Here is a 26,326-nt window from a genome sequence, read left to right as displayed (position 1 = left end):
AATGAACTAAAAATATCACCAGCATCAGTCCAAGAAGTAACTGGTATTTAAGCACCCAGACAATGCTGATGATCTGGTGTAAGGCGAGCTCCTGCTGGGTCCAAAAGGGGGAGAGAAATCCAGCAGGAAATGAATACTGACAGCAGGAACAATGGAAAGTCAGGGAGCATTCTGCGCAGCCAGATGCTGTGACCTTCTATAGCCAGAAACCACATGACTGTCACTTGTGACAGCGGCTCTGCAGGTGGAGGTGTGTGGAAATTCCCCATTATTGGTCACAGGTGACAGTAACCCCTTCAGCGCTGAGACTTTCTTGGAGTTTTTCTCTCGCTGATTTCTATGAATTGTGAGGTTTTTGTTCCTTTTCCTCTGATAGATACAGACGCCCCAACTATGAGAGGCCGGAAGTGAGGAAACCCGTCTGCCCTCGGTCCTCGCCCCTTTCTGCCCTCGGTCCTCGCCCCTTTCTGCCCTCGGTCCTCGCCCCTTTCTGCCCTCGGTCCTCGGCCCCTTTCTGCCCTCGGTCCTCGGCCCCTTTGTGCCCTCGGTCCTCGGCCCCTTTCTGCCCTCGGTCCTTGGCCCCTTTCTGTCCTCGGTTCTCGGCCCCTTTCTGTCCTCGGTTCTCGGCCCCTTTCTGTCCTCGGTTCTCGGCCCCTTTCTGTCCTCGGTTCTTGGCCCCTTTCTGTCCTCGGTTCTCGGCCCCTTTCTGCCCTCAATCTTTGGCCCCTTTTTGTCCCCCCACAGTATAATGTTCCCCCAGAATGTTCTCATTATATGTTCCCCTTATTATCTCCAGTAATTGTATTATTACAGCGGATTCTCTATGATGTTACATCGTCATCTTCTCCCCATTCAGGTCCTTACAATATCGGATCCTCTCAGTGGAGATCTTCTATAGAAGAGAATTCTCCTGATTGCCCCGTGAAGTATGGATATGGACAGGGACAAGATGGCGGAGAGGATATTACACCTCACCCTAGAGATCATCTTCCGGCTTACTGGAGAGGTGAGAGATTCTGATGACGTCACATTACATCATTCTTATCTATGGGAATAACAGATGGACAGAACTGGAGAGGTGAGGACTCTGGAAATGTCTGGAGTGAGATTTATTACTGTGTCTCTCCATAACCAGGATTACACAGTAGTGAAGAAGACCTCTAGTGAGCGCTGTCAGGCCCCTGTGTCTGAGGGATGGGGAAGACCCCTGAGCCCAATCAGGGGGCCTCCACCTCACACCCCGATACATGAGGACATCAATGACCAGAAGATCCTAGAACTCACCTACAAGATGACTGAGCTGCTGACTGGAGAGGTGACACTGCTGGGAATGCTGGGACATTATACAGTAACGCTATGAAGGGATCGGGGTGACGGTATCATTGTATGTGTCAGGTTCCTATAAGGTGTCAGGACGTCACCGTCTATTTCTCCATGGAGGAGTGGGAGTATTTAGAAGGACACAAAGATCTGTACAAGGACGTCATGATGGAGGTTCCCCAGCCCCTCACATCACCAGGTAATAGACAGGACTAAATACACACGGCCTATAATTATCTGTATGTAAGGAATGAATTCAGTCCCTGTATGTGTCTCCTCCAGTTCTATCCAGTAGGAGGACAACACCAGAGAGATGTCCCCGTCCTCTTCTCCCACAGGACTGTAAAGAAGAAGACCCCGATGTTCCTCAGGATCATCAGGTAGATGGAGAGAAGGTGCCATGAAATCCCCCTATGATGTGTAGACGGCTGTGAAGGTCTTGTGCTCAGTCTTGTTTTATCCTCCAGTATTATATGTGTTATACTTGTGTAATCAATTGAAATACTATGTCCCAAGAATGACAAAAGTATTTTAGGAGTGATACCTTTATAGGCTAACCAGAAAAATCATATTAGCAAGCTTTCAAAGCACAAAGGCTCCTTCTTCAGGCAAATTACAAATGAATTACTGAGACTAAACACAACATTTAAATGAATGTTACAACAGGACATGGGAAAGATGATGCCTCCTAAAGATAAGCCAAGAAAATCAAATTAAGTTTTTTCTTAGAAATGATTTGATTTCCTTGGCTTATCTTTAGGAGGCATCATCTTTCCCATGTCCTGTTGTAACATTCATTTAAATGTTGTGTTTAGTCTCAGTAATTCATTTGTAATTTGCCTGAAGAAGGAGCCTCTGTGCTCTGAAAGCTTGCTAATATGATTTTTCTGGTTAGCCTATAAAGGTATCACTCCTAAAATACTTTTGTCATTCTTGGGACATAGCCAGAAAAATCAATTGAAATACTAACACGGTACCACAATATTACCCTGTATTGCACATACTTGTGTAATGAGAGCGGTGGAGATGGCAGGATTAGAGCTGATCATAGATGGGACTTCTCCATCTGTCTGTGACTTTTACAATATTTGTTTCAGGGGGAAGATCTGCCCCATATTAATGCTACAGAGACATATGTGAGGGGTGATGAGCGGAGTAAAGAGGAGATTCCTACAGATAACCGCCCAGGTGAGTAGTGACCACTAAATGCAGAGAAGTCACAGATTCTTCTCAGTCACCGGCTGTGGCTGCTTTATCAGGGTTGTAGTCCGGCCATATCAAATGGTCACCATTCTGCTGCTAGACCACCACATGCTCCTCCACCCAAAACTGTCCCCATTATTTTGGGCATTGGACGCCCTTCTGTTGGAGTGAGATCTGTATCAGCCGGATGTCACAGGTAGGATCCACCCTATCCTCTGAAATTAGAAGATTTTGACCCTTAGCTGCCCAGATCTCTAATCTGTAAAGCCAAATGACAGTGTACGCAGAATGTGCAGACAACTTAGAAAATCATGGGAAGAAGAATCTAAACTGTATGGTGGACCCCTAAGAGAAAGTGGAGGGTAATGATGCTGGTGACCTCCTAGATTCTTAGTTTGGTGCCGTGTTCTCCAGGTGAATAAAGATTGATTGCTCTCAGTGGGAGAAACAGAATAATAATCTTGTAGTTGATGAAGAGACCTCAGTAGTCTGGAAAGCTTGCTTTGTAACATCATTTATTTTATTTTTGTTTTCCATTAATAAGTATCATAACTACAAGATTCTTATTGTTTCTCCACTGAGAGCAATGAATCCATCTTTCTAGAATCTCGGCCTCTTATTGATGGATCTTCCTTCTCTCCCTTCTGATGAATCTGCTGATAGGGGCGTTTATGTCCAAAGTTGGGCACAGGGTAACTGTAACATATGAGGGAGGTTAGGATTACCCCACAGTGGGTACATGAAGGCCGAGCAGCCCACCCACAGGATTTCCACAATGTAATTAGAGAAAAAAGGAAAGTAATAACACATAACATAACATTAACACATGGTAATAATTAACACATAAAGTTCTCATATTTTTATCTTCAAGAGCTTGAAAGATATTTTCTCTGAATTCTACAAATGTCCATTATATAAGACCTTGTACTGGAGCCGTCCATTGTGGAGTCCGAGAGGCAGAAAGTAAATGTCTAATATTTCTTCAAGAAACTCATCTGACAGAAGATATTGGCCCCTACAATAGTTTGGATTGCCGAGAGCCCCCGAGCCACATACTGTAATTACTCCAGATGTGTCACCTCTAGTTACTAAATCACTGACGGTGAAGGCTGTCGGGTGGAGGGCGGTCATTTTAGTAGATGTGTTATTGTCTATAGTCACAGTTTCCTCTATAGTAGTTAGTACAAAGCCGCTCTTATTTCATGGCTTTCCACTGCAGCCAGTTTTCTGCTCCTCTCCAGGCCCCATTTCTCCAATCTGACATCTGTCACTTTACATGATAACACCTTTGTAATGCTGAATCTGATCCCAGAGTTTCTCAGATTTTTTTCTGTGGCATATTCTACTTTATCTTAGCTGTAATGTGAGGTTGATTTGTTTTCCATTTATTTAAACAAAAAAATCCTGAAATTTACCAAAAATGTGAAAGAATTAGAAGTAATGAAACATTGTATTTGGAGGATCTTAAAATCAATTGAAATACTATGTCCCAGGAATGACAAAGGTATTTTAGGAGTGATACCTTTAAAGGTATCACTTCTAAAATACTTTTGTCATTCTTGGGACATGGTATTTCAATTGATTTTTCTGGCTAACACGGTACCACAATATTACCCTGAGGGTCTTAAAACAAATTGATACCGCAACATATAGTCAATAGATAGCATTTACCATATTCTGCTTTATTAGCCTAAATGAGTATTTTGACTCCACAGGAAGTCTCTGGAAATTTGCAAGAAGTGTATGTTGTAGAGCAAGGGCATCAAATATGCGGCTCCTCAGGCTGCTTCTGGCGGCCCGCAAGCCCGTGCCCCCCTTGATGATCACGCTTGGTGCAGGGGCCGCAGCCGTCAGTGATTTTTTTTTTATTATTATTATTATAGTGCCATTAATTCCATGGCGCCTTACAAGTGAAAAATGGTACACATAAATACTAGTACAACAGTCATTAACAGTACAAAACAGACTGGTACAGGAGGATAGAGGTCTCTGCCCGCAAGGGCTCACACAGTCTACAGGGGATCGGTGAGGATACAGTAGGTTAGGACAGAGCTGGTTGCACAATGGTGTACTGGACTGAGGGTTATTGTGGGTTGTAGGCTTGTCGGAAGAGATGGGTCTTCAGGTTCCTCTTGAAGCTTTTCACGGTAGGAGAGAGTCTGATATACTGGGTTAGGGTGTTCCAGAGTATGGGGAAGGCATGGGAGAAATCTTGTATGCGATTGTGGAAAGAGGAGATAAGAGAGGAGTAGAGAAGGAGATCTTGTGAGGATCTGAGGTTGCGTGCAAATATGTACCGGGAGACTAGGTGACAGATGTAAGGAGGAGACAGGTTGTGGATGGCTTTGTAGGTCATGGTTAATGTTTTGAACTGGAGTCTTTGGGCAATGGGAAGCCAGTGAAGGGATTGGCAGAGTGGCGAGGCTGGGGAGTAGCGAGGTGAGAGGTGAATTAATCGGGCCGCAGAGTTCAGGATAGATTGGAGGGGGGCAAGAGTGTTGGAAGGGAGGCCAGAGAGCAGGAGGTTGCAGTAGTTGAGGCAGGAGATGATGAGGGCATATACAAATGTTTTTGCTGATTCTTGGTTAAGGAAATCATGGATGCGGGAGATATTTTTGAGTTGTAGTCGGCATGAGGTGAAGTGGGGTTGGATGTGTGGCTTGAAGGATAGAGCAGAGTCGAGGGTTATTCCAAGGCAACGAGCCTGTGAGACCGGGGAGAGTGCGCAGCCATCACCTTTGATGGACAGGCTTGGTGGAGGAGTTGAATGAGGAGTAGGAAAGACAATGAATTCTGTTTTGTCCATGTTAAGCTTTCAGAATGGCGCAGAGAAGAAGGATGAAATAGCAGACAGACATTGTGGGATTTTGGTTAGTAAGGCGGTTATGTCAGGTTCAGAGAGGTAGATCTGTGTATCCTCAGCATAGAGATGATACTGAAAGCCGTGGGACTCTATGAGCTGTCCTAGGCCGAGGCCGAAGTTGTAGATGGAGAACAGCAGGGTTCCAAGAACAGAACCTTGGGGAACATCAATGGATAGAGGGTGGGATGAGGAGGTGGTGTGAGAGTGGGAGACGCTTAAAGTTCGGTCGGTTAGGTATGAAGAGATCCAAGATTGGGCCAAGTCTGTGATGCCCAGAGAGAAGAGAATCTGTAATAGGAGGGAGAGGTCTACAGTGTCGAAGGCAGAGGACAGGTCCAAGAGGAGGAGGACAGAGTAGTGTTGCTTGGCTTTGGCAGTTAGTATGTCTTAGTGACGATAGTTAGGGCAGTTTCAGTGATGCGGTCAGAAGCCAGATTGTAGCTGGTCAAAGAGGGAGCAGGAGGAGAGGCATGAGGACAGTTCAAGATGGATATGCTGTGTCAGTAATTTTGAGGCATAGGGGAGAAGGGATATGGGGCGGTAGCTAAACACAGAGGATGGGTCAAGAGAGGAATTTTTGAGGATGGGTGTGATCGAAGCATATTTAAAGCCTGAAGGGAATACACCAGTTGATAGTGATAGGTTGAAGAGATGGGTTAGGGCTGGGATGAGGACTGTGATGATGTTGGGAATGAGGTGCGATGGGAGTGGGTCAAATGCACAGGTGGTTAGATGTGATCTTGAGAGTAGAGTTGAAAGATGATCTTCTGTCATGGGGGAGAAGCTGGATTTGGAGGAAGAGGGCTGAGTAGCAATGATAAGGGGCTGTAGGGATTGTGGGCCAAAGCTTGCTCTGATGTTGCCAATCTTCTGCTTGAAGAAAAAGGCAAAGTCTTCAGCTGAGATGAGAGGAGAGGGAGAGGGTGCTGGGGGACTGAGGAGAGAATTGAAAGTGTTGAATAGCTGTTTAGGGTTGTGAGATAGAGAGGATATGAGGGATGAGAAGTAGGTTTGTTTTGCAGCAGTGAGTCCAGACTTGAAAGTGGTGAAGGACTCTTTATATGCAGTGAAGTGCTCAGTAAAATGAGACCTCTTCAATTTGCGCTCAGCAAATCTGGAAACCCGTCTCAGTTCTTTAGTCTGGCTCGTGTGCCAAGGTTGCCTGTTGATTGTGCGAGTTTTGGTGTGTGTGAATTCAAGAGCTGCAGAGATTGTAGTGTTATATAAAGAGGCTGCAGCATCTGCGTCGTGTAAGGAAGCAATGTCTGCGAGAGGGAGAAGGGACTGAGAAAGTGCGTGTAAATCAAGGTGTTTGATGTTTCTGCGAGGGTGTGACTGTTTGTGGAGGGGGGTTGTGTATTTGGAGAAGAGAGGGAAGAGAATGTGAGTAGGTTGTGGTCAGACTGGGGGAGTGGTGAGTTAGAGAGGTTAGATGGGGAACAAAGGCGAGTGAAGATGAAGTCCAGCGTGTGGCCATCTTTGTGAGTAGCTGCAGAGGAGCATTGGGTGAGGCCGAAGGAGGAAGTGAGTCTTAGAAGTTTTGAGACAGCTGAGTGAGAGGTGTCGATGGAAATGTTGAAATCGCCCATGATGACGGTGGGGATGTCGGTGGAAAGGAAATGTAGTAGCCAGGTGGTGAAGTGGTCAAAAAGGCGGTGGCTGGCCCTGGAGGGCAATAAATGACAGCCAGTTGGAGGTTGTAAGGGGAGTAGATGCAGACAGAGTGCACCTCAAAAGAGGGGAGAGTAACAGAGGGTGGTAGTGGAATTAATGTAAAGGAGCATTTGTCAGACAGGAGCAATCCAACTACTCCATTATGCTTCTTACTGGGGCGGGGGGGGGGGGGGGGTGAGCCAGATAGAGACCACCATAAGAAAGTGCAGCAGGAGAGGCTGTGTCAGAGGGGGTAAGCCAGGTTTCTGTGATGCCGAGGAAGGAAAGTTTATTAGTGATGAAAAGATCATGGATGTTTGAAAGTTTGTTGCAGACAGAGCGAGCGTTCCATAGAGCTCCTGTTAGAGGGACTGGGGGAGCGGGGCTCGGGTGAATGGGTATGAGGTTAGAACGGTTGTGAAAATCTGTCATAGATCGTGGATGAGGGTTCAAAGTGACAATGGGGATGTGCTGAGGAGGACCAGGATTAGGAGAGATATCTCCAGCAGTGAGGAGAAGCAGAGAGAGTGTTAGTAGGTGGGAGCAGGAGTGGCCATGAGGAGGCCATGAGGTAGTCGTGTGTGTCTGGTGACACAGGGTGTAGTGTGGAGGAAAAGATCTGAGGAGATGAGGTGGGTGGGGAGGATGGAGGGAGAGATGACCAGGTCATTACTGGGTTTAGGGATCAGAGGCGTAAGGAAAAATATGAAGTGTTATAAGGGTGAAAGTGAAGAGAAACACAAACATTGTTTGCAGAGTCTCTGTATCCAGTTACCTACAGGTTCCTTCCGGTCCATTTCTGGTCCAATTCATTGCATCATACTTATATGGTGCAGACTTGTATTAATGCAGATTAAAATCTCATGCAGACTTCAGAGGAAGGGGAGGGGTCGTCACTTATCTAGATCACTCACTTCAAAACTGAGCCCAGATGTGGGGATACCATAGCCAGAGATAACGAGGGGGTCATAAAGAAAGTGGGGAGAGGGTGATGGAGGGGTCAGTTAGAAGCACATTAAATTGCTACAAGAAGCAGAGAAAAGAAAGATCAGTTCATGGGAAGTAGGGTGGCTGATCAAACATACCAGATATTAGCACAAGCAGCAGAGAGAATGATCTAGATGGTTGGTGAACACTTTGAAACCCTGGGTGCTTCACAGAATTTTATAACGTTGATCTGTAAAAATAAAAAAAATCCACTTTTACCACAAAATTGTTACTTGTTATGAAAACACTCTGCATCCAAAACGCTGCAAAACCTGATCATGCGCACATAGCCTAAAAAGCTAGTAATGGATTGATGGATGGATTGATGGATGGATAGATGTCGAACACATATATAATGTCCGATAGGTATTTGTGCAGGATAGTGCCAGTACTGCACTGGCTGCACCTTATACATGAAAATCCTGATGTTTGGTTCCCTTTTAACTGTATGTGTACATTTATAATGTGTTTTTATGTGTTTGTATTTGCCTGCCATGGGTTTCAATGGGGCTCGAGAGGTTCGTCGAACGGCTCGCCGAACCGAACTCGAACACGGACTCCGTTCGACGAACCAAGCAGAACTCTAGCCTCTAGAGGCTCGCTCATCTCTACAAAACAGATCAGCTTCAGCAGAGTGTGTTGCCACTTTGCCGATGCGTTACTGCACAGCTGCCTGCTTGGCAGTGATGGGGAGGGTAATTCAGTAGAGGATCAGGAGGAGGAGGAGGGGAGACAGAAAGTGGCATATGATGAGGCGGAAATCCAGATAGAAGTTGAACCCGCTATTCTTGGCATGGGTAGGATGCGTGATGTTAACGATTTGCGACTTTGTCCCAGCCTCCACCAGGTGTACCCACTGTGCTGTGACAGATATGTATCGTGCCTGTCCACAACAACTTGTCCACGTGCCTGTTGTTAGGTGGACCTTCTCGGTTATGGTGTTGGTCAGAGCACAGTTGAGATTGTTTAACACATGCTTGTGTAAGGCGGGGATGGCACACCAGGCAAAATAGTGGCGGATGGGAACACTGTATCATGGGGCAGCCACAGCCTAGAGATCATGGAAAAACTGTGTTCCCACAAACCTAAACGGCAACATCTCCATGGCTAGCAATTTAGCAATGTGCAAGTTTAGATTTTGTGCCTGTAGGTGCGTGGCTGTGTATTTACGCTTCCTTTCCAAGTTCTTAGGCATGGACAACTGGACACTTCGCTGGGAAAAGGAAGTGGATGTGGTTGATGTTTGCTGCGTCTGTGCAATCACAGCTTCTGGGCAGGATGCATGAGAGCCTGTTTCCTGGACAGCAGATTGCGAAGGACGTAGCACAGGTGACATGGCAGTGGTTTGACCCGCAGACACAAATTTGGTACCCTGGTGTTCTGCCCACCTACTGTCTGTCTGCAGTTTCCAACATCTTGTCTACTCTATATTTGAAACTTAACCTTTACAAAACTGAACTACTTCTATTCCCTCCATCTTCTAACCTCCCTAAACCTGACATCTCCCTCTGTGTGTGTGGTAGCACGATAACTCCTAGGCAGCAGGTTCGCTGTATGGGGGTTTTGCGCCACACCAATCTCACCTTCACCTCCTGTATACAATCTCTTGCCCGCTCCTCTCGCTTGCACCTCAAGAACATCTCTAAAATCAGCCCCTTTCTTACCATGAAAACTACAAAAACCCTCACTGTGGCCCTGATCCACTCCTGCCTTGACTACTGCAATTCTCTATTGATTGGTCTTCCCCTAACTAGACTCTCTCCTCTACAGTCCATCCTTCACGCGGCAGCCAGGGTCACCTATCTGGCTATCCGTTACGCGGATGCTTCTGCTCTGTGCCAGTCATTGCACTGGCTGCCTGTATATCACAGGATCCAATTCAAATTGTTTGTTCTCACCCACAAAGTTCTCCACAGTGCGGCACCCTCTCCCCCACATCTCCACCCTCATCTCTGTCTATCACCCTATCCATTCTCTACACTCTGCAAACAACGTTTGACTAACCACACTAAGACAAACCTCCCACTCCCGGATCCAAGACTTCTCCCGAGCTGCACCAATCCTCTGGAATGCTCTGACCCAAGAAACCAGGATGAACCACAACTTATTCAGCTTCAGATGTTCCCTAAAACACAGCTCTATAGGGTGGCCTATCACACTCCCTAATTAAATTAAATTCAGTCCATCCACAACTTCTCACAACATAACTCTCCATCAAACTCCACCACACCCAAAAGCATCTCAAAGATTGGCTGACTGGTTCAGGCAGCCTTTATCTATCCGCCATATCTTTGAGATAGCTGGATTGTCATTGGAAATGAGCACCTGTACCTTGTCCCTCTCCCCACCACCTCATTGTAGATGTAAGCTCTCATGAGCAGGGTTGTTTTTGCTATAATTATTGTATTTTCTGGGGTGCTTGGCTGCCATGTGGTTCCACATACTGGTGGTGCTCCGGTTGCGTTTGACCTGCGCTCTGCTCAACTTAGTATGGCAGATGCTACAGATTACAATTTTTTTCTCTGAAGGACTTTCAGGAAAAACATCCAGACAGCGGCTAAATGCCCCCTTTCCCTGACTTGGACCACAGAGGGGGTGCTCTTCGGAACAGTTGATTCAGTTCTCAATCTGGGAAAACCACTACCCCTTGGTGCCTGTGTTGGTGCTACATATCCATCTTCCTCTGTGTTGCTGTGCTGGCTATGAATGTCAACGGTACAGGTCAAATCAGTGGACTCATCATGGATCACCTCGTCTTCCATCTCATCCTCCTTCCCAATTGAGATTGTAGGCTGCTCTGATGGCAACTGTGTCTCATCATCATCAGTCTCCACCTCTGGAGCCAGTAAATGAGGATCCTCAAAGTGGCTTTCTTCTGGCCGTAGGTTCTCAAATACTCAACTCACACCACCTCCTCTCATCCCTCTTCAATACTTCACGGTGAGAGGCCAGAGCCAACCAAAGGATACATACAAAACAGATCCTCAGAGTGGCCAAGCTTGGGGTCATATGTCTCCTGTGACTGATGATGGTGGGAGGAAGAAGGACCAGGTTGAGGATTGGATGGACCAGCCTTCTGTGTATTCACAGTAGACTGTGTGGTTGTGGAAAATTGGTTGCTGCTTGAGAAATGTGAAGAGGCCTTATTGTCTGCCATCCAAGATAGAATCTGCTCTCGCTCTTCTGGTTTACACACACGTTTACATTCCAGACTGGGAAATTTGAGGAGGAGGAGGGTAAAGCCGAATGCTACAATGGGAGCATTGTAAACTGCTATGGAATATGTATTCTACTATCTGAGTCTCATTGAGGGAGGCACCGCCCAAATATATAAGTAAGAGCAGTCCCTCCAAAATGTACGTTACTGGGCCACCTCAGGGCCCTCACCAAACTCCAGGTTTCTTGACACCTGCAAGCCCTCTGAAAATTTGAATTTAGTGCTACAGAATGACATGGAGGAGGAGAGTAAAACCCAACGATTAGGGATGATCGAATACCAAAATATCCGCTTCGACGAATATCCGACAAATAGGTCGCTGCTATTTGAGTATTCGCGAATATTCGACGCCCAATGTAAGTCTATGGGAAACCCGAATAATTTCATGTTGGACCTAACGGTGACCTGTGGTGACTGAGGAAAGGCTGAAATGGATGGGAAAAGGCAGAAACAGTATGGGCACAGCCTGTAGAAGGTTGGAAATAATCTGGAAACAAGCCTTCTCTCTCTCTCTCTCTGTCTCTGTCACTCTCTCTCCTCATTCATGTTTCATTTTCTCATGCTTTACACGGCAGCTCTGCTCATTCACGTTCCCTTTTGTCATGCTTTACACTGCATGTGCGTTTCAAAAAGCATCCAAAACGATGCGTTTTGGATGCATTTTGAATGCATTTTAGATGCATTTTTGACAGTGCGGTACGTCTCCCGACTTCATTGTCATTGCGCGGCTTTGTCTGATTTGTTATCACAGGTGAAGGACTCACCAGTGACCGCAAATCACCTGAGTGACTGAAGTGAGCCGCGCGATCAGCGGTGCCGTCACTCAGGTTGCCCGTGGCCAGCTCGAGTCCTCTTCCTGAGAGCGGTGGCCGCGGGTAACCTGAGTGACGTCATCACTGATAGCATCGCGGCTCACTTCAGTTGCTCTGTGGAGCTCACGGTGTGCGGTGGTGTTCTACGGCTACTCCTGTCATCTTCATGTAGCAGAGCTGGATGCGTCGTGGGACCTCGTGTGAATTACGTTGGACCTGGAGGGGTATTTGGGGATTTTAATAGTGGTGATAGAGGGTGGGGTTTTTTTCGGCTTTTATTCCAGATAAATGATTTTTTGGGTGTATGTGTTTATTTTCTTTAACTTGTAGGTTAATCATGAGGGTGTCTCAGATGCCTGCCATGATTAACCTAGTGCTACCGCACCAGGGCAATTCGGGATGAGCCGGGCAGAGTCCCAGGACTGTCACATCTAATGGATGCGGCAATTCCGGCGGCTGCTGGCTGATATTTTTAGGCTGGTGGGCTTTCCATAACGTGGGGCTCCCCATCCTGAGAATACCAGCCTTCAGCCATGTGGCTTTACCTTGGCTGGCATCAAAATTGAGGGGGCTGCACGTCGTTTTTTTAAATTATTTATTTATTTTACTGCACTACATAGACCCGCCCACCGGCGGCTGTGATTGGTTGCAGTGAGACAGTTGTCACTCAATGTGGCAGCTCGTCTGAATGCAACCAATCATAGGTGCTGGTGGGCAAGGGAAGCAGTGAATACGAGATGGAATAATGAGCGGCATTTTCAAAAGTTGGAGAAGACGCCGAAGCAGTGTGACAGCCATGCAGAGCAGTGCTAGTGATCGGTGAGTATGAGACAAGGGTGGAGAGGGAGAGACAGACAGACAGAGAGAGACCGATGGACAGACAGAGAGAACCCTATAGCTGGTTCTGCATTCACAGATTTGCGATTTGGCGATTTATGGAGCTGCTATCAGCTACTGGACACAGTCTTCAGCCCTTACAAGGACTATTTATTAGTTGGTTCTAAGAACGCTCTCCCGCACACAATACAGTCTATCTACACTGCCAGCTCCCTATGACTGCATGTTCACAAAATGGCCGCTGGCATATATAGCCCCCAAGACGCTGTGCGGCCGAGCCAATCACAGTAACACCACAACAAAGATGGCTGCGGCATTACTGTGAGGGTAAACAACATCAGATGTGTTCATTGGCTGGAAAACAGGCGCCAGGAAGTCAGAAATGAAAATGAAAGTATCGGAGCGGATGTTGTTTTATTCGTCGGATACCGAATGTCGCGAATAGCTTGTTATTTGTCGGATACCGAATAGTGGCGAATACATTCGCTCATGCCTACCAACAATACAATGGGCGCATTGTAAACTGTTATGAAGGATTTTTTTTGGTTATTTTTTTTTCTTTATATGACTTAGTTTTTAATTTTACCATAAAATCTACTGGAAATTAAGTAAAAGTGCAATGAAATGATGAAAAAAAAACAAACAAATTCCATCTTTTTTTATTGTTTTTACGCTATTGACGATGTGCTGGAAGTGAGCGGTCAGCGTGATTCTCCAGGTCAGTGTGATTACGGCAATATCAGACGTCCACATTTCTTAGTATCTCAGTGGTGACTAGAGATGAGCGGACCCGTGGACGTTCGGCTTCTGCTGGTCCAGATGAATATTTGTAAAGATCGGTTCTGGACTTGGACTTGACCTGAAGTTTATTTAAAGTCACTGATTGGCAGTTCTGGTCTCCGCCCACATGTAGCCATAAACAGATCACTATCAGGGGAGGATGGGTTTTTCAGTTTTATTTCTTGGTGCACAATACATCTGATTGTGGTTTGCATACATAAAGCCCCCGAACTCCAAACCTGAACTTTACTATCTTGGAAAAGTCTGAGTTTATACCGAACTACAGGTTCACTCATCTCTAGTAGTGAATAAAAATCTGACTTTTGTAAAAAAAAAAACATTAAAAAATCTGTTTGTGTCTCCATTTTCCGATTTTCCGACATCGAAGTTGAGTGAGGACTTGTTTTTTGCTTGATGAGCCGACGTTTTCATTGATACCATTTTAGGTGCAATACTTTTATGGGTCGGTTTTGCTACTTCATTTCATGTTGAAATTTTTTTTTTCCTACCCAAATGATATCTTTCCTCCATTATTATCTCCATTAATTTTACATATCGGCTCATCTCCTTATCATTTTGGTCCTTATAATATCGGATTCTATCAGTGGTTTTTATTCTGTTTTCAGAAAATGTCCTGTCCAGGATGGATATGGACAGGGACACGATGGCGGAGAGGATATTACACCTCACCCTAGAGATCCTCTTCCGGCTTACTGGAGAGGTGAGAGATTCTGATGACGTCACATTACATCATTCTTATCTATGGGAATAACAGATGGACAGAACTGGAGAGGTGAGGACTCTGGAAATGTCTGGAGTGAGATTTATTACTGTGTCTCTCCATAACCAGGATTACACAGTAGTGAAGAAGACCTCTAGTGAGCGCTGTCAGGCCCCTGTGTCTGAGGGATGGGGAAGACCCCCTGAGCCCAATCACGGGGCCTCCACCTAACACCCCGATACATGAGGACATCAATGACCAGAAGATCCTAGAACTCACCTACAAGATGATTGAGCTGCTGACTGGAGAGGTGACACTGCTGGGAATGCTGGGACATTATACAGTAACGCTATGAAGGGATCGGGGGTGACGGTATCATTGTATGTGTCAGGTTCCTATAAGGTGTCAGGACGTCACCGTCTATTTCTCCATGGAGGAGTGGGAGTATTTAGAAGGACACAAAGATCTGTACAAGGACGTCATGATGGAGGTTCCTCAGCCCCTCACATCACCAGGTAATAGACAGGACTAAATACACACGGCCTATAATTATCTGTATGTAAGGAATGAATTCAGTCCCTGTATGTGTCTCCTCCAGTTCTATCCAGTAAGAGGACAACACCAGAGAGATGTCCCCGTCCTCTTCTCCCACAGGACTGTAAACAAGAAGACCCTGATGTTCCTCAGGATGTGTTTCCTCCAGCTCTATTCAGTAAGAGATATCTACTCATGCACTTTCTGCACTAATTTGTGTTTACATTTTTAGACTTTCTGCTCAGTTTTTTTTTCAAATGTATTGTCTTTCCTTCTGTTTGTTTCTAGTGCCTTTTCTATGTTATTATGAAGGGAACTCAAAGACCTGCAGAGGGTTCATAAATACCGTTTCACTGAAAATCAAACATAGTCCAAAAATAACACTTAGCACAATTTTATGGGATTTTTGAAGAATGCTTGAAATATAAGCCCTACTCCATAAATAAGCTCTAGTTACAGTCAGGGCCACCGTTGGGAGGAGTCAAACTGCGCAAATTCTCAAAACCCCACTCTCTTAAAGACCCCATCAGTTGTATTCTGAGGTTAGTTGTTTAAGGACCTTTGATGGCTTCAAAGTCATGTGACATGATGTAACCAAAGGTCTCTTAATTGCAGGAGTCTAAAAGGACTGAACAGAAGACAGGCTGGCATGGTGGACTGGCATTAGGGGAAAGGGAGAGCAAACTGGACAATTGCACAGGGCCTCATTCTCCCAGGGGCCCCAGTGTTTATATACCAATTATAGTGTGTCGCCCATGGATAAGGGGGTACTCAGATCCGGGCCACGGGGACACTTCTGTGGGTATCACAGTGGCGTGACCCGGTCTGTGATCCCAGGCTCCACAGTAAAAGGGGATTTGGTAAGGGAGATTGTCCGTGACGCCACCCACGGTTGTGGTGAGGTTGTGACACCACCGCTGCTCTGGACGGGGATCCCGGGAGTGATGGTATGGAGCAGCTAGATGTTAGTTCTCCCCTCCGTGGGTAGGGGGTTGGTTGTCCCGGGGCCCGGTGAGGTAGGTGGATGGGTAGCAGGCGGGTTATGGGGCCTGGTGAGGTGCAGGGTCGCAGGGGCAGCGCTGTGCCGCACGGCACGGGGTACTCACTCAGCCAGTAATCACGACACAGTCCTTGGTAAAACACTCGGCTGGATGGACGGGTGCCCACAGACGGCTGCGGTTGTTGTTTCTCCCCTGACCCAGTTTGGTGGTGTAAGTCCTTTCTTCCACCTCCGTGCATGCTCCTCCTGCGCTCCGGCTTCCAGCTGGCTCCCCAGCCCCGGCTACCTACGGTTCCACCAACTGTCTCCCCGGCTCCCTGCAGACGGCCACTACCGTCTGCCTGACTCTCTGCTGCACGAGGGCCATAGGCTCCAATCCTAGGCCCCAGTCTGCGTCTGCCTCTCTGCAGACCTCCTCTCTCTTCCTCTCCTAGGACCTGACTCAGCTTGTTTCCTGCCTCAGGCCAGCTAACTCCTGGGTGGGCGTGTCCATCTCCTGACTCCGCCCACCTGGTGTGTCAGTCTGAGCCCGAGGAAAGGAATCAAGTTTCACTGGGGATGTCTGCTGTGAAACTGTTGGGGGTGGGGGTGTGTGTGTGTTGTTACCTGTGGCCCCTGGCTTGTCCAGGGCGCCACAATAGGACTGCTTAAGGACCATTTTGTCATCAAGTCATGTGACCAAAGGTCTCAATTGGAGGAGTCTAAAGCTGAAGAGGAGACAGGCTGGTGTGTGTGTGTGTGTGTGTGTGTGTGTGTGTGTGTCTGTGTATGTTCACGACAATTTTAACCAGCTTTGCCAAAATGGGCAGAGCTTGGCCAGAACAAGGGTGTGATGCCACCGCTTCTCTAATTCATAACAAACTGCAATGATCCCTATGCCAGAAATCTCACTCCAGTCCCTGACGTCATTTTTCAGTGTACATCACCGGTTTTGATGAATTTGAACCCTAATGTTTATCTGTACAGGCTGCAAGACCCTGCTACCTGCTTTGGTTACAAAGCCTAAGGATAGACCATCAGCGTTACAGTCCCAGACAACCCAGTTGAATTTTCAGCATCTGTCTTTATTTTATTTTCGTCTTCAAAAAAACCTTTTTGAAATTGTCTATGTTGTGGATCAATGTTTCAAGGAGATGTTTGCAGGTTTTGCGAACCGTCATGGCAGCGTCAGGATCTGTTGAAATGATAGACTCTGGTACTTTGCATGTTAATTTCTCTGCTGTCTGTGAGCAGCGCAGGGAGACGCAGGCATCAAACCACAGGCTTGGGCAGGCTAGTAAAAGTTATTCTCTGCTGGGCTGCTTGTTAATGTCTGTGATCCCATGCTGTAGAGGAGAAAGTATTGTTTGCTCCCGTTCTGTACATGCTGGTTGGACTATTTCATTAATGCCAGCTATAGTTTACCTATACTGATCTGGTGAGGTGTTGTGATCCAGACTTATGGGTGTTTTTTGTGCATTATTACTGTTAGCTGTTGTGGTGTTAACCCTTGTTGTCATTTTTGTTGCTGCCTTCTTGCTCTTGCTTTTCTCCTTAGCCTCTCACTGTTTATTTTTGTGAGTTTGCAATGTGTCCCGTCTGTCTTAATCTGTATTTCCATCATAATCCTGCCCCTTCCTTCCCTAGGGGATCACAGATTAGAGCAAGTCAGGAGACTAGTAATGCACGAGACTCCGGCATCTCCATCTTCAGGGGTAATCCAGAGGTTAGGAATAGCTTAGGGTCCCCTAGTGTGAGGGACAGTATAGGAGCCCCCTATCCCTCATTGTCACAATGTGACTGCAGGATAATCAATCAGATTATTTACTGTAGCACATTCCAGAGAACTGGTGCTAGAAATGGGAGAGCCGAATTAGCAAAGATGTAACTCTTAAGGCCGCTTTACACACGATATTGCTAGCGATCTCGTTAGCGATGTGACACGCCCAGATCGTTGCTACGATTTGACGAGATCGCTCATAGGTCATTTTGTAGCGGTCACATGTACCCATCTCACAAACGATGCTACATCGTTCAGCGAGATATTGTTTGACCAAGGCGGTCATGTGGATGTTGTTTGTCGTTGGCAGGGTGTCAAACGTAGCAATATGTCTGCTGTGTTACACAATATTTTGAAACTGAACATCGTGTCAATGATTTTCACTTTTTTTAAGATTGTTCGGAGTCGCACGTAGGTGTCACACGCAACTACGTCGTCAACGACGACGGAAGCGCGTCACGAAAACCATGACCCCGACATATCGTCAGATAAATCGTAGCGTGTAAATGGGCCTTTAGATCTCGATATTGGACAACAGATTCAGAATAATTTTTTCCCTAATTTAATTTCTGATGTTATGGTTTAAAAAATAAATGTACTGTCAAGATAATATCATTAAAAATTAATAACTTTGTGTTTATTTTTAGCAGATGACTGTATTGGGAGTTCAGATGGATCTCTAATATCTTCAGAATTTATAACAGAAGATGAAAGTATCCCACATGATACATATGAAGAGCATACTGTTGTCCCAGATATAAATCCAGTCCTTCCTCGGAAAGCTCTATCATCTGAGTTTTTCAAACAAGCCCAAAATTCCCATCTATCACAGAATTGTAAGCAGTATAAAAGTTACAAAAGGGATGTGGAATATGAAACGGATGAATTGGTTCCTACAAGGGAGAAGCCATTTTCATGTTTAAAATGTAGGAAATGTTTTGCCAGTAAATCACATCTTGTTGACCATCAAATATATCACACTGGGAAGAAGCCATTTTCATGTCAAGAATGTGGGAAATGTTTTTTTCAGAAATCCTATCTTTTTAAACACCAAAGATCTCACACAGGAGAGAAGCCATTTTTAAGCCCAGAATGTGAAAAATGTTTTATTCCAAGAATAACCCTTGCTAACGATCAAAAAATTAACTCTAGGAAGAACCCATTTTCATGCTTAGAGTGTGGGAAATGTTTTATTCAGAAATCATGCCTTGTTAGACATCAGAAAATTCACACAGGGGAGAAACCATTTTCATGTTCAGAGTGTGGGAAATGTTTTATTCAGAAATCATGCCTTGTTAGACATCAGAAAATTCACATAGGGGAGAAGCCATTTTCATGTTCAGAATGTGGAAAATGTTTTTTTCAGAAATCATGCCTTGTTATACATCAGAAACTTCACACAGGGGAGAAACCATTTTCATGTTCAGAGTGTGGGAAATGTTTTATTCAGAAATCAAATCTTGTTGAGCATCAAAGATCTCACACAGGAGAGAAGCCATTTTCATGTTCAGAATGTGGAAAATGTTTTATCCAGAGATCAGATCTTGTTAGGCATCAAAGATCTCACACAGGTGAGAAGCCATTTTCATGTTCAGAATGTGAAAAATGTTTTAGTCAGATGTCACATCTTGTTACACATCATAAAATTCACACAGCAGACAAGCCATTTTCATGTTCAGAATGTGGAAAATGTTTTTTTCAGAAATCATGCCTTGTTAGACATCAGAAACTTCACACAGGGGAGAAACCATTTTCATGTTCAGAGTGTGGGAAATGTTTTATTCGGAAATCAAGTCTTGTTGAGCATCAAAGATCTCACACAGGAGAGAAGCCATTTTCATGTTCAGAATGTGGAAAATGTTTTATCCAGAGATCAGCCTTTGTTAGGCATCAAAGATCTCACACAGGTGAGAAGCCATTTTCATGTTCAGAATGTGAAAAATGTTTTAGTCGGATGTCACATCTTGTTACACATCATAAAATTCACACAGCGGACAAGCCATTTTCATGTTCAGAATGTGGAAAATGTTTTTTTCAGAAATCATGCCTTGTTAGACATCAGAAACTTCACACAGGGGAGAAACCATTTTCATGTTCAGAGTGTGGGAAATGTTTTATTTGGAAATCAAATCTTGTTGTGCATCAAAGATCTCACACAGGAGAGAAGCCATTTTCATGTTCAGAATGTGGAAAATGTTTTATCCAGAGATCAGCTTTTGTTAGTCATCAAAGATCTCACACAGGTGAGAAGCCATTTTCATGTTCAGAATGTGAAAAATGTTTTAGTCGGATGTCACATCTTGTTAGACATCATAAAATTCACACAGCGGACAAGCCATTTTCATGTTCAGAGTGTGGGAAATGTTTTAGTCAGAATTCAGAATTTGTTAGACATCAGAAAATTCACACAGGGGAGAACGTATTTTCATGTTTAGAATGTGGGAAATGTTTTATTGCGAAATCAGCTTTTGTTATGCATCAAAGATCTCACACAGGGGAGAAGCCATTTTCATGTTCAGAATGTGGGAAATGTTTTATTTCAAAATCAGAGCTTGTTATGCATCAAAGATCTCACACAGGGGAGAAGCCATTTTTATGTTCAGACTGTGGGCAATGTTTTACTAGTAAATCAAATCTTGTTGTGCATCAAAGGTCTCACACAGGGGAGAAGCCGTTTTCATGTTGAGAATGTGGGAATTGTTTTATTAAGAAATCAGATCTTGTTGTGCATCAAAGGTCTCACACAGGGGAGAAGCCATTTTCATGTTCAGAATGTGGGAAATGTTATATTCAGAAAGCACATCTTGTTAGTCATCAAAGATCTCACACAGGGGAGAAGCCATTTTCATGTTCAGAATGTGGGCAATGTTTTACTAGGAAATCAGGTCTTGTTAAACATGTGAAGAAGCTGCACAGGGAAGGAACCTTTTTCATGTTGTGAATAATTGAAATGTTTAACTGGTAAATCAAGTCTTGCCGACCATCAGAAAACCAACAGAGCGGAGTAGCCATTCTTGCTTTCAGAATTTGGCAAATGTTTTTAAGATTAATGAGATCCTGTTGTCCGATGAGTCACACAGGAGAAGCCATCATGATCTACTATAATTTAAAGGATTTTATAAAAAGATTGCTACAATTGCTCAAGTAAGAATTTGTAAGGAAAAAAATTTTTTATTTCTTTTTAAACTTATTATATTTTTTGGACCATAAGACACACCTAGGTTTTGAATGAGGAATATAGGGAAAAAGATTGACACAAAAAATGTGGTCATCACGCACTGTTATGGGGGGGATCTGCTGACACTGTTACTGGGACAAAATCCCCTAATTCTGTACTGATGTCACCCATCCTGGGCCCCTTACAGGTACTGTTGATGTGTCTCCCATCCTCGTGTATACTGTATATCCATCCTGGTTTATATGTTGCCCATCTTTATCCCATCCTGGTATATATGATCCCCATCCTGGTATATATGATTCTTGTCCTAGTATATATGTCCCCATTCTTGTGTGTATATATATATATATAGCCCTCATCATGGGCCCATGCTGGTATATATTTCCCCATCACGCTGCACACATAAGAAAACAAATGATTACACTCCCTATCCCTCCGCTCTTCCGGTGCACGGTGTTCTCTACTGATGCTGGCAAGTGACTTCAGCATGTAAGCGGAGAAGCGCATGACATTACTGCCATGTGCCCCCAGTTACACGCAGACGTAAGTGTTAGAGAATAGTCAGCCATAATATGCTGCCATGTTGTATCTAACAGCCATCTTGGGAAGACTTGAGCAAACTAACTTTGCAGCTAATGAGCTGCACTGGCTAGAGTTCTCCCCCAGAGAGGAGATAGAGATGACATCAGCGTAATTAGCAAGTATAAGAAAAGGTCCAAAAAAGGTTAAATTGAATAGAAGAATACAATTGCGTCAGTTGATAGATGGTGATGTGTAGTCATGAATAGCAGGTATATTGAATTGATAAAGAAATGAAGTTGTCAATAGAGTTGTCAGTGTGTGAAGAGTTATGTGAAGTAGAGGCGCCTTCAGGGATCAGAAATGTCAGCAATGATGACACGGCTGAACTAGTGAAAAGTATCATGGAGGCCCATAGGAATCCAATAGTTTTACCGCAATGCTCGTAAATAATGTCATGATGTATCATTATATTCTTTGTTCTCCAACGTATACGCCTTTCTCTGCAGTATGAGCTTTCCTTTGTGTAACATGTATAAGAGCCCCACACGTCTTTCGGGGGACACTTCTTCATCTGTTGCTAATTCTGCTGTTCTGCCAGACACCTGCGTGTGTCATCCTGCCGCATAACCTGTCTTATCTGCTCTGTTGCTATCTCGGAATAAACTTCAGTCTTTGCTTGGAACGGATTGTCTACAACGTCTTCTTAGCTCTCAAGGTCTACGGACATTTTCTGTCAGTAAACTGCCAGAATATTCACTGCTCCCCACAGCCGGGATTATGGGTTTGGGGAGCAGTGAATATTCAATGTCTAATAGTAGTAGTAGTGATCGCCCAGTCATAGCAGTAAGCGGGCGGCTTAGTAATCATGTGTACCCGATATTAAAGAGAATGAATATTCGCTGCTCCCCATGCTAATAATACCGCCTACTTCTTGGTTGGCGCTGGCTTCATTGCCTAGAGGTGGGCGGGATTATGGCGTGGGGAGCAGTGAATATTAATTTTCTCTTTTAGCTGGCATACTGTTAGCCTTTTTGAGAGCCTTTAGGAACATTTGTGAAAGGTTTTGATACTGGATTATATTTAGATAATTCACTAATCTCAGGTTGCCCACTGCTTTATTTACTAAAAAGCGCAGCCCCAGATTGGAGATAGGAACTCATAAGTATATCACATTGTATATAATTGCATTTCAAAACTTGTTGTTTTGTTAATAAATGCTTGTAAATATATATTCTTCATGCCTAGCTTTCTCTATTGTCTAGATGTGATGAGTTTGCCTCAGAACCTCTGGAGTTGGCGCAGACCTGTAGACATTTCACACCAAAATAGTGAGGGGAGAATTGAATCACACTGCATCCTAGATATGTGGAAGTTGTTAAGACGCTCTGTCCCCAAATCATCAAAGCTTTTATGCCAAAAAAACTGTCACAAAAATTTGGAAAGTTGTGCCAAGATTTGGCATTTTCACTCTAAAATTGTCAGAGCTTAGGTGGGACGGGGGCGTGATACCACAGCTGCTTTAATTCATGACGAGCTGTGGTGTTCCCTATGCCAGAAATCTCACTCCAGTGTCTGATGGGAGTAATATTTCTAGCATGGTACAAGGAGGCACATGCCACTCGTCAAATGCTCCAGATTCATGGAGAGGCATTTACCACTTCATGAATCAGGAGTGGTCCCCGCATAAATGGGGCTTTTTATGTTATAAAACTGATTCCTTTACAAATGATAATTGTTGTATTGAAAAAAACTAAAGGATTTTATCTGTTTGATATCCAAGAGATTATTTTTTTGTGGGGCTACGCACACATAGAGATATACGGACCCGTTGAAGTTCAGGTTTTTCAGTCGGACTTTAAATAAAGTTCAGTTTGGAACCGGACTTGTCGTTAACCCCATTGAAAGTCACTGATTGGGCAGTTCGGGTCTCCGCCCACATGTATCCAGCCATAAACAGAGCATTTATTACTGGGAAGGGAGGGCGGGTTTTTTCCTTGTACACAATACATCCTATAATGATGTTTTTACCTCTCCGTGAAAGCCATTCACACACTGCAAGCGTCTCGCACTGGGCCGAGCACTGAGTGTACCCGAGCACAGCGATGCTAGATCGAGTGGTTAGGATACATAAAGCACCCGAACTCCGAACTCTAACACTGATTTTTTGTATAAAGTCTGTATTTGGTACAAACACCGAACTTTACTATTCAGGTTCCCTCATCTCTGCCCACAAACCTTTATTACAGTTTAGATTATGGGTGTAGAAGAGACCAGAACTGAAAGGGGCCTATCTCTTGGTGGAGAGGAAGTAACATTTATGATACCTATGCTGGGGTTTTGTGAATTTTATGGGATTCTGTCACTAAGTGTTTACCTCTTAATTAAAAATCAGAATAATGTAAACACAGTGTCACATTAGGTACGGGGAAGTACCAAGCGAAAAGGAAGGAAAACCCTGTGCATAGGGAAGGGGAGATGGTAACCTCTGACTAAGCCTACCGCTGGGCCCTGGGTTCCCTCACCGCGCTGAGCCGGATACCTGACCCTAGGCTGACCCTGATCTGGGCCCTAAATAAGGAACGGATGGGAAGAGCTCTTCGTCAACCCCACTAAGCACTAAAGGACACACAGGGATAAAAAATAAAGAATGGGAAACAACTTATCTCTAGATAACTCGGTAAGAAGTTCAGTAAAAAGCAACAACAATCCTACTGGTGTGTGCAAGCCACCTGCTTGCATCCAGAGCTTGTTAAGTAACTGAATAATATCACCAACACAAGTCCAGGGAAAATGAAAGTATCTAAACCCAAGGGGAAATACAGATTATTAGCAACTGAAGGGAAGAGGAGCTCAACTAGGTCCTAAAAAAAGGATGAAAACCCAGGAGAGGAGATATCAGTACACTAAATATTGACAGCAGGAACAATATAAAGTCAGGGCTATTTTGCGCAAACAAATGCTGTGACCTTCTAATGCCGATCACCACAGGACTGTCTGTTACAGACAGGGACTCTGCTTCCAATGATGTGTCATTTACTGGGCTGTTTGCTGTAGTTTTGATAAAAAGTATTATAGCTAGGGGATTATCACTAGAAAACTAGTAAACCTGCTACCATGTATCCCCCATCTCCATTAGCTCTGTATTACCCCGCCCCCACTTGATTGGAAGCTTTTTGTGTATGCTCATTGTACACAGCGGCCAAGCAGTGATGTGGGTGAGGTTATACACAACAGCATTTTGAGAACTAGTACACCTTAAGCAGATAAAACTGATTTTTATCAAAACTTAAGCAAGCAGCCAAATAAGTGACAGTTCACTGGAATTAGGGTTTTTGCTTATGCAGGTCGACTGGACACGCGGTACAGGTAGCTTTGTTCCTCTTAATCTATTAGGCTATGTGCGCACTAGAAAAAGGATTTTTCTTAAGAAAAATCTGCATCCTCTAAAAGATTACCGCACCTGCGGCAAAAAAACGCAGCAAACCGCACCCGAAATCCGCATGCGGTTTTACCACGGTTTGCTGCGGATTTGCTGTGGTTTTGCTGCGGTATTTCCCTGCGTTATTTTGATAGCACAGGGAGATACTCACCTGTCCCCTGCTCCTTCTGTCCGTGGTGCTGAAGTGTCCCGCGATGCTGTGTCCCGTGCGGCTCTCTCCGGCGCTCTGCTACTTACGGGTCAGCTGTGGAGTGCATAACTGCATATGCATGAGCCGGCCTAGAAGCAGGAGATCAGCGTCCAGAGGCAGCCTCGCTGGAGAAGGTGAGTATAAGATCAGCAGTGACTTCAGTCAGCTGATGTGTAGTGACAGCTGAGTCCTCCACCTGTCACCGCAAAGCACATGAGTGAAGTCACCGCTGATCCCGCGTGGCTCACTTCACTTGCGGCCTGACCCTCACAGTGAGCGGTCATGGTCTATGGCGCTCGATGTGAGTGTCAGGTGTAGCAGAGCTGGAAGCGTCGTGGGACCTCGTTTGGATTACATCAGACCTGGAGGGCTCTTATTGGTGGGGTTAAGTGGGGAAAGAGGGGGCTTTTTTGTCTTTTATTTCAAATAAAGGATTTTTGGGGTATTTGTGTTTATTTACTTTTACTTACAGTTTAGTGATGAGGGGGTGTCTCATAGATACCTGCCATCACTAAACTAGGAATAAGTGGCAGCTATGGGCAACGGGAAGAGCTGGGAAAAGTCCCGAAACTGTTGCATCCAATGGATGCGGCAATTATGGGCAGGTGCTGACCGATATTTTTCGGCTGGGAGGCTCCCCAGCCTGAGAAAACCAGCCCCCAGCTGTGAGGCTTTATCCTGGCTGGTTATCAAAATTGGGGGGAGCGCACGCCGTTTTTTAAAATTATTTATTTTTATGTACGCCATAGATCCCCCCCCACTGGCGTCTGTAATTGGTTGCAGTCAGACAGCTGTCACTCAGCGTGGGGGTGGGTCTTACTGCAACCAATCACAGCCACTGGTGAGCAGGGAAGGTGTGAATATGTTATAAGACTAACATAGCGGCCGGCTCTGGAAGATGAAAGAGCTGCCACGGGAGGAGTGTGACAGCCGACTGATGATTGGTGAGTATGAAGTGCTTGCTCCTACCCCTTTGCGCCAGATTATGTTCTCCATAAATTTTAAATGGGCAGCAGCATCTTCCAGATACTGGGGATCAATCTTCCACCGACCCAGAGTCAGCGGGTGATTGATGTGCCAGCCCTCCAAAATGCAGGGACCTGTGGAAAAGAAGTGACATGCACATTAATTCTGCAGCGGAAATTCCGCAGCAAAACCCTTAGGGACAAATAAATGCAGTGTGCGCACAGCATTTTTTTTTATCCCCATAGGTTTTGCTGGAGAAGGACTGCAGAAATGTTATAAACATTTTCTGCAGTATCTCTACAGCGAAATCCGCGGCAATTCCGCGGTAAAATCCGCAGCGTGCGC

At 45.0% G+C, this 26,326-nt stretch overlaps 1 protein-coding gene across 1 annotated transcript; it reads left to right on the top strand.

Moving 5' to 3' along the window:
- The first annotated feature begins 875 nt into the window (after positions 1–875).
- On the top strand, positions 876–22,305 carry LOC142259085 (uncharacterized). Its single transcript, XM_075331604.1, has 5 exons — positions 876–1,006; positions 1,136–1,315; positions 1,396–1,519; positions 14,992–15,105; positions 18,334–22,305. The coding sequence occupies exons 1-5, from the start codon at positions 929–931 to the stop codon at positions 20,370–20,372; spliced, it is 2,535 nt and encodes an 844-aa protein (XP_075187719.1). The 5' UTR covers positions 876–928; the 3' UTR covers positions 20,373–22,305.
- The last annotated feature ends 4,021 nt before the right edge of the window (positions 22,306–26,326 follow it).

The sequence above is a fragment of the Anomaloglossus baeobatrachus genome, assembly GCF_048569485.1.
Source record: "Anomaloglossus baeobatrachus isolate aAnoBae1 chromosome 5 unlocalized genomic scaffold, aAnoBae1.hap1 SUPER_5_unloc_25, whole genome shotgun sequence".
In the NCBI taxonomy this organism is placed as follows: domain Eukaryota; kingdom Metazoa; phylum Chordata; class Amphibia; order Anura; family Aromobatidae; genus Anomaloglossus; species Anomaloglossus baeobatrachus.
The sequence above is the reverse complement of the archived record's forward strand: the minus strand, read 5'-3'. Positions and strand labels throughout refer to the sequence as shown.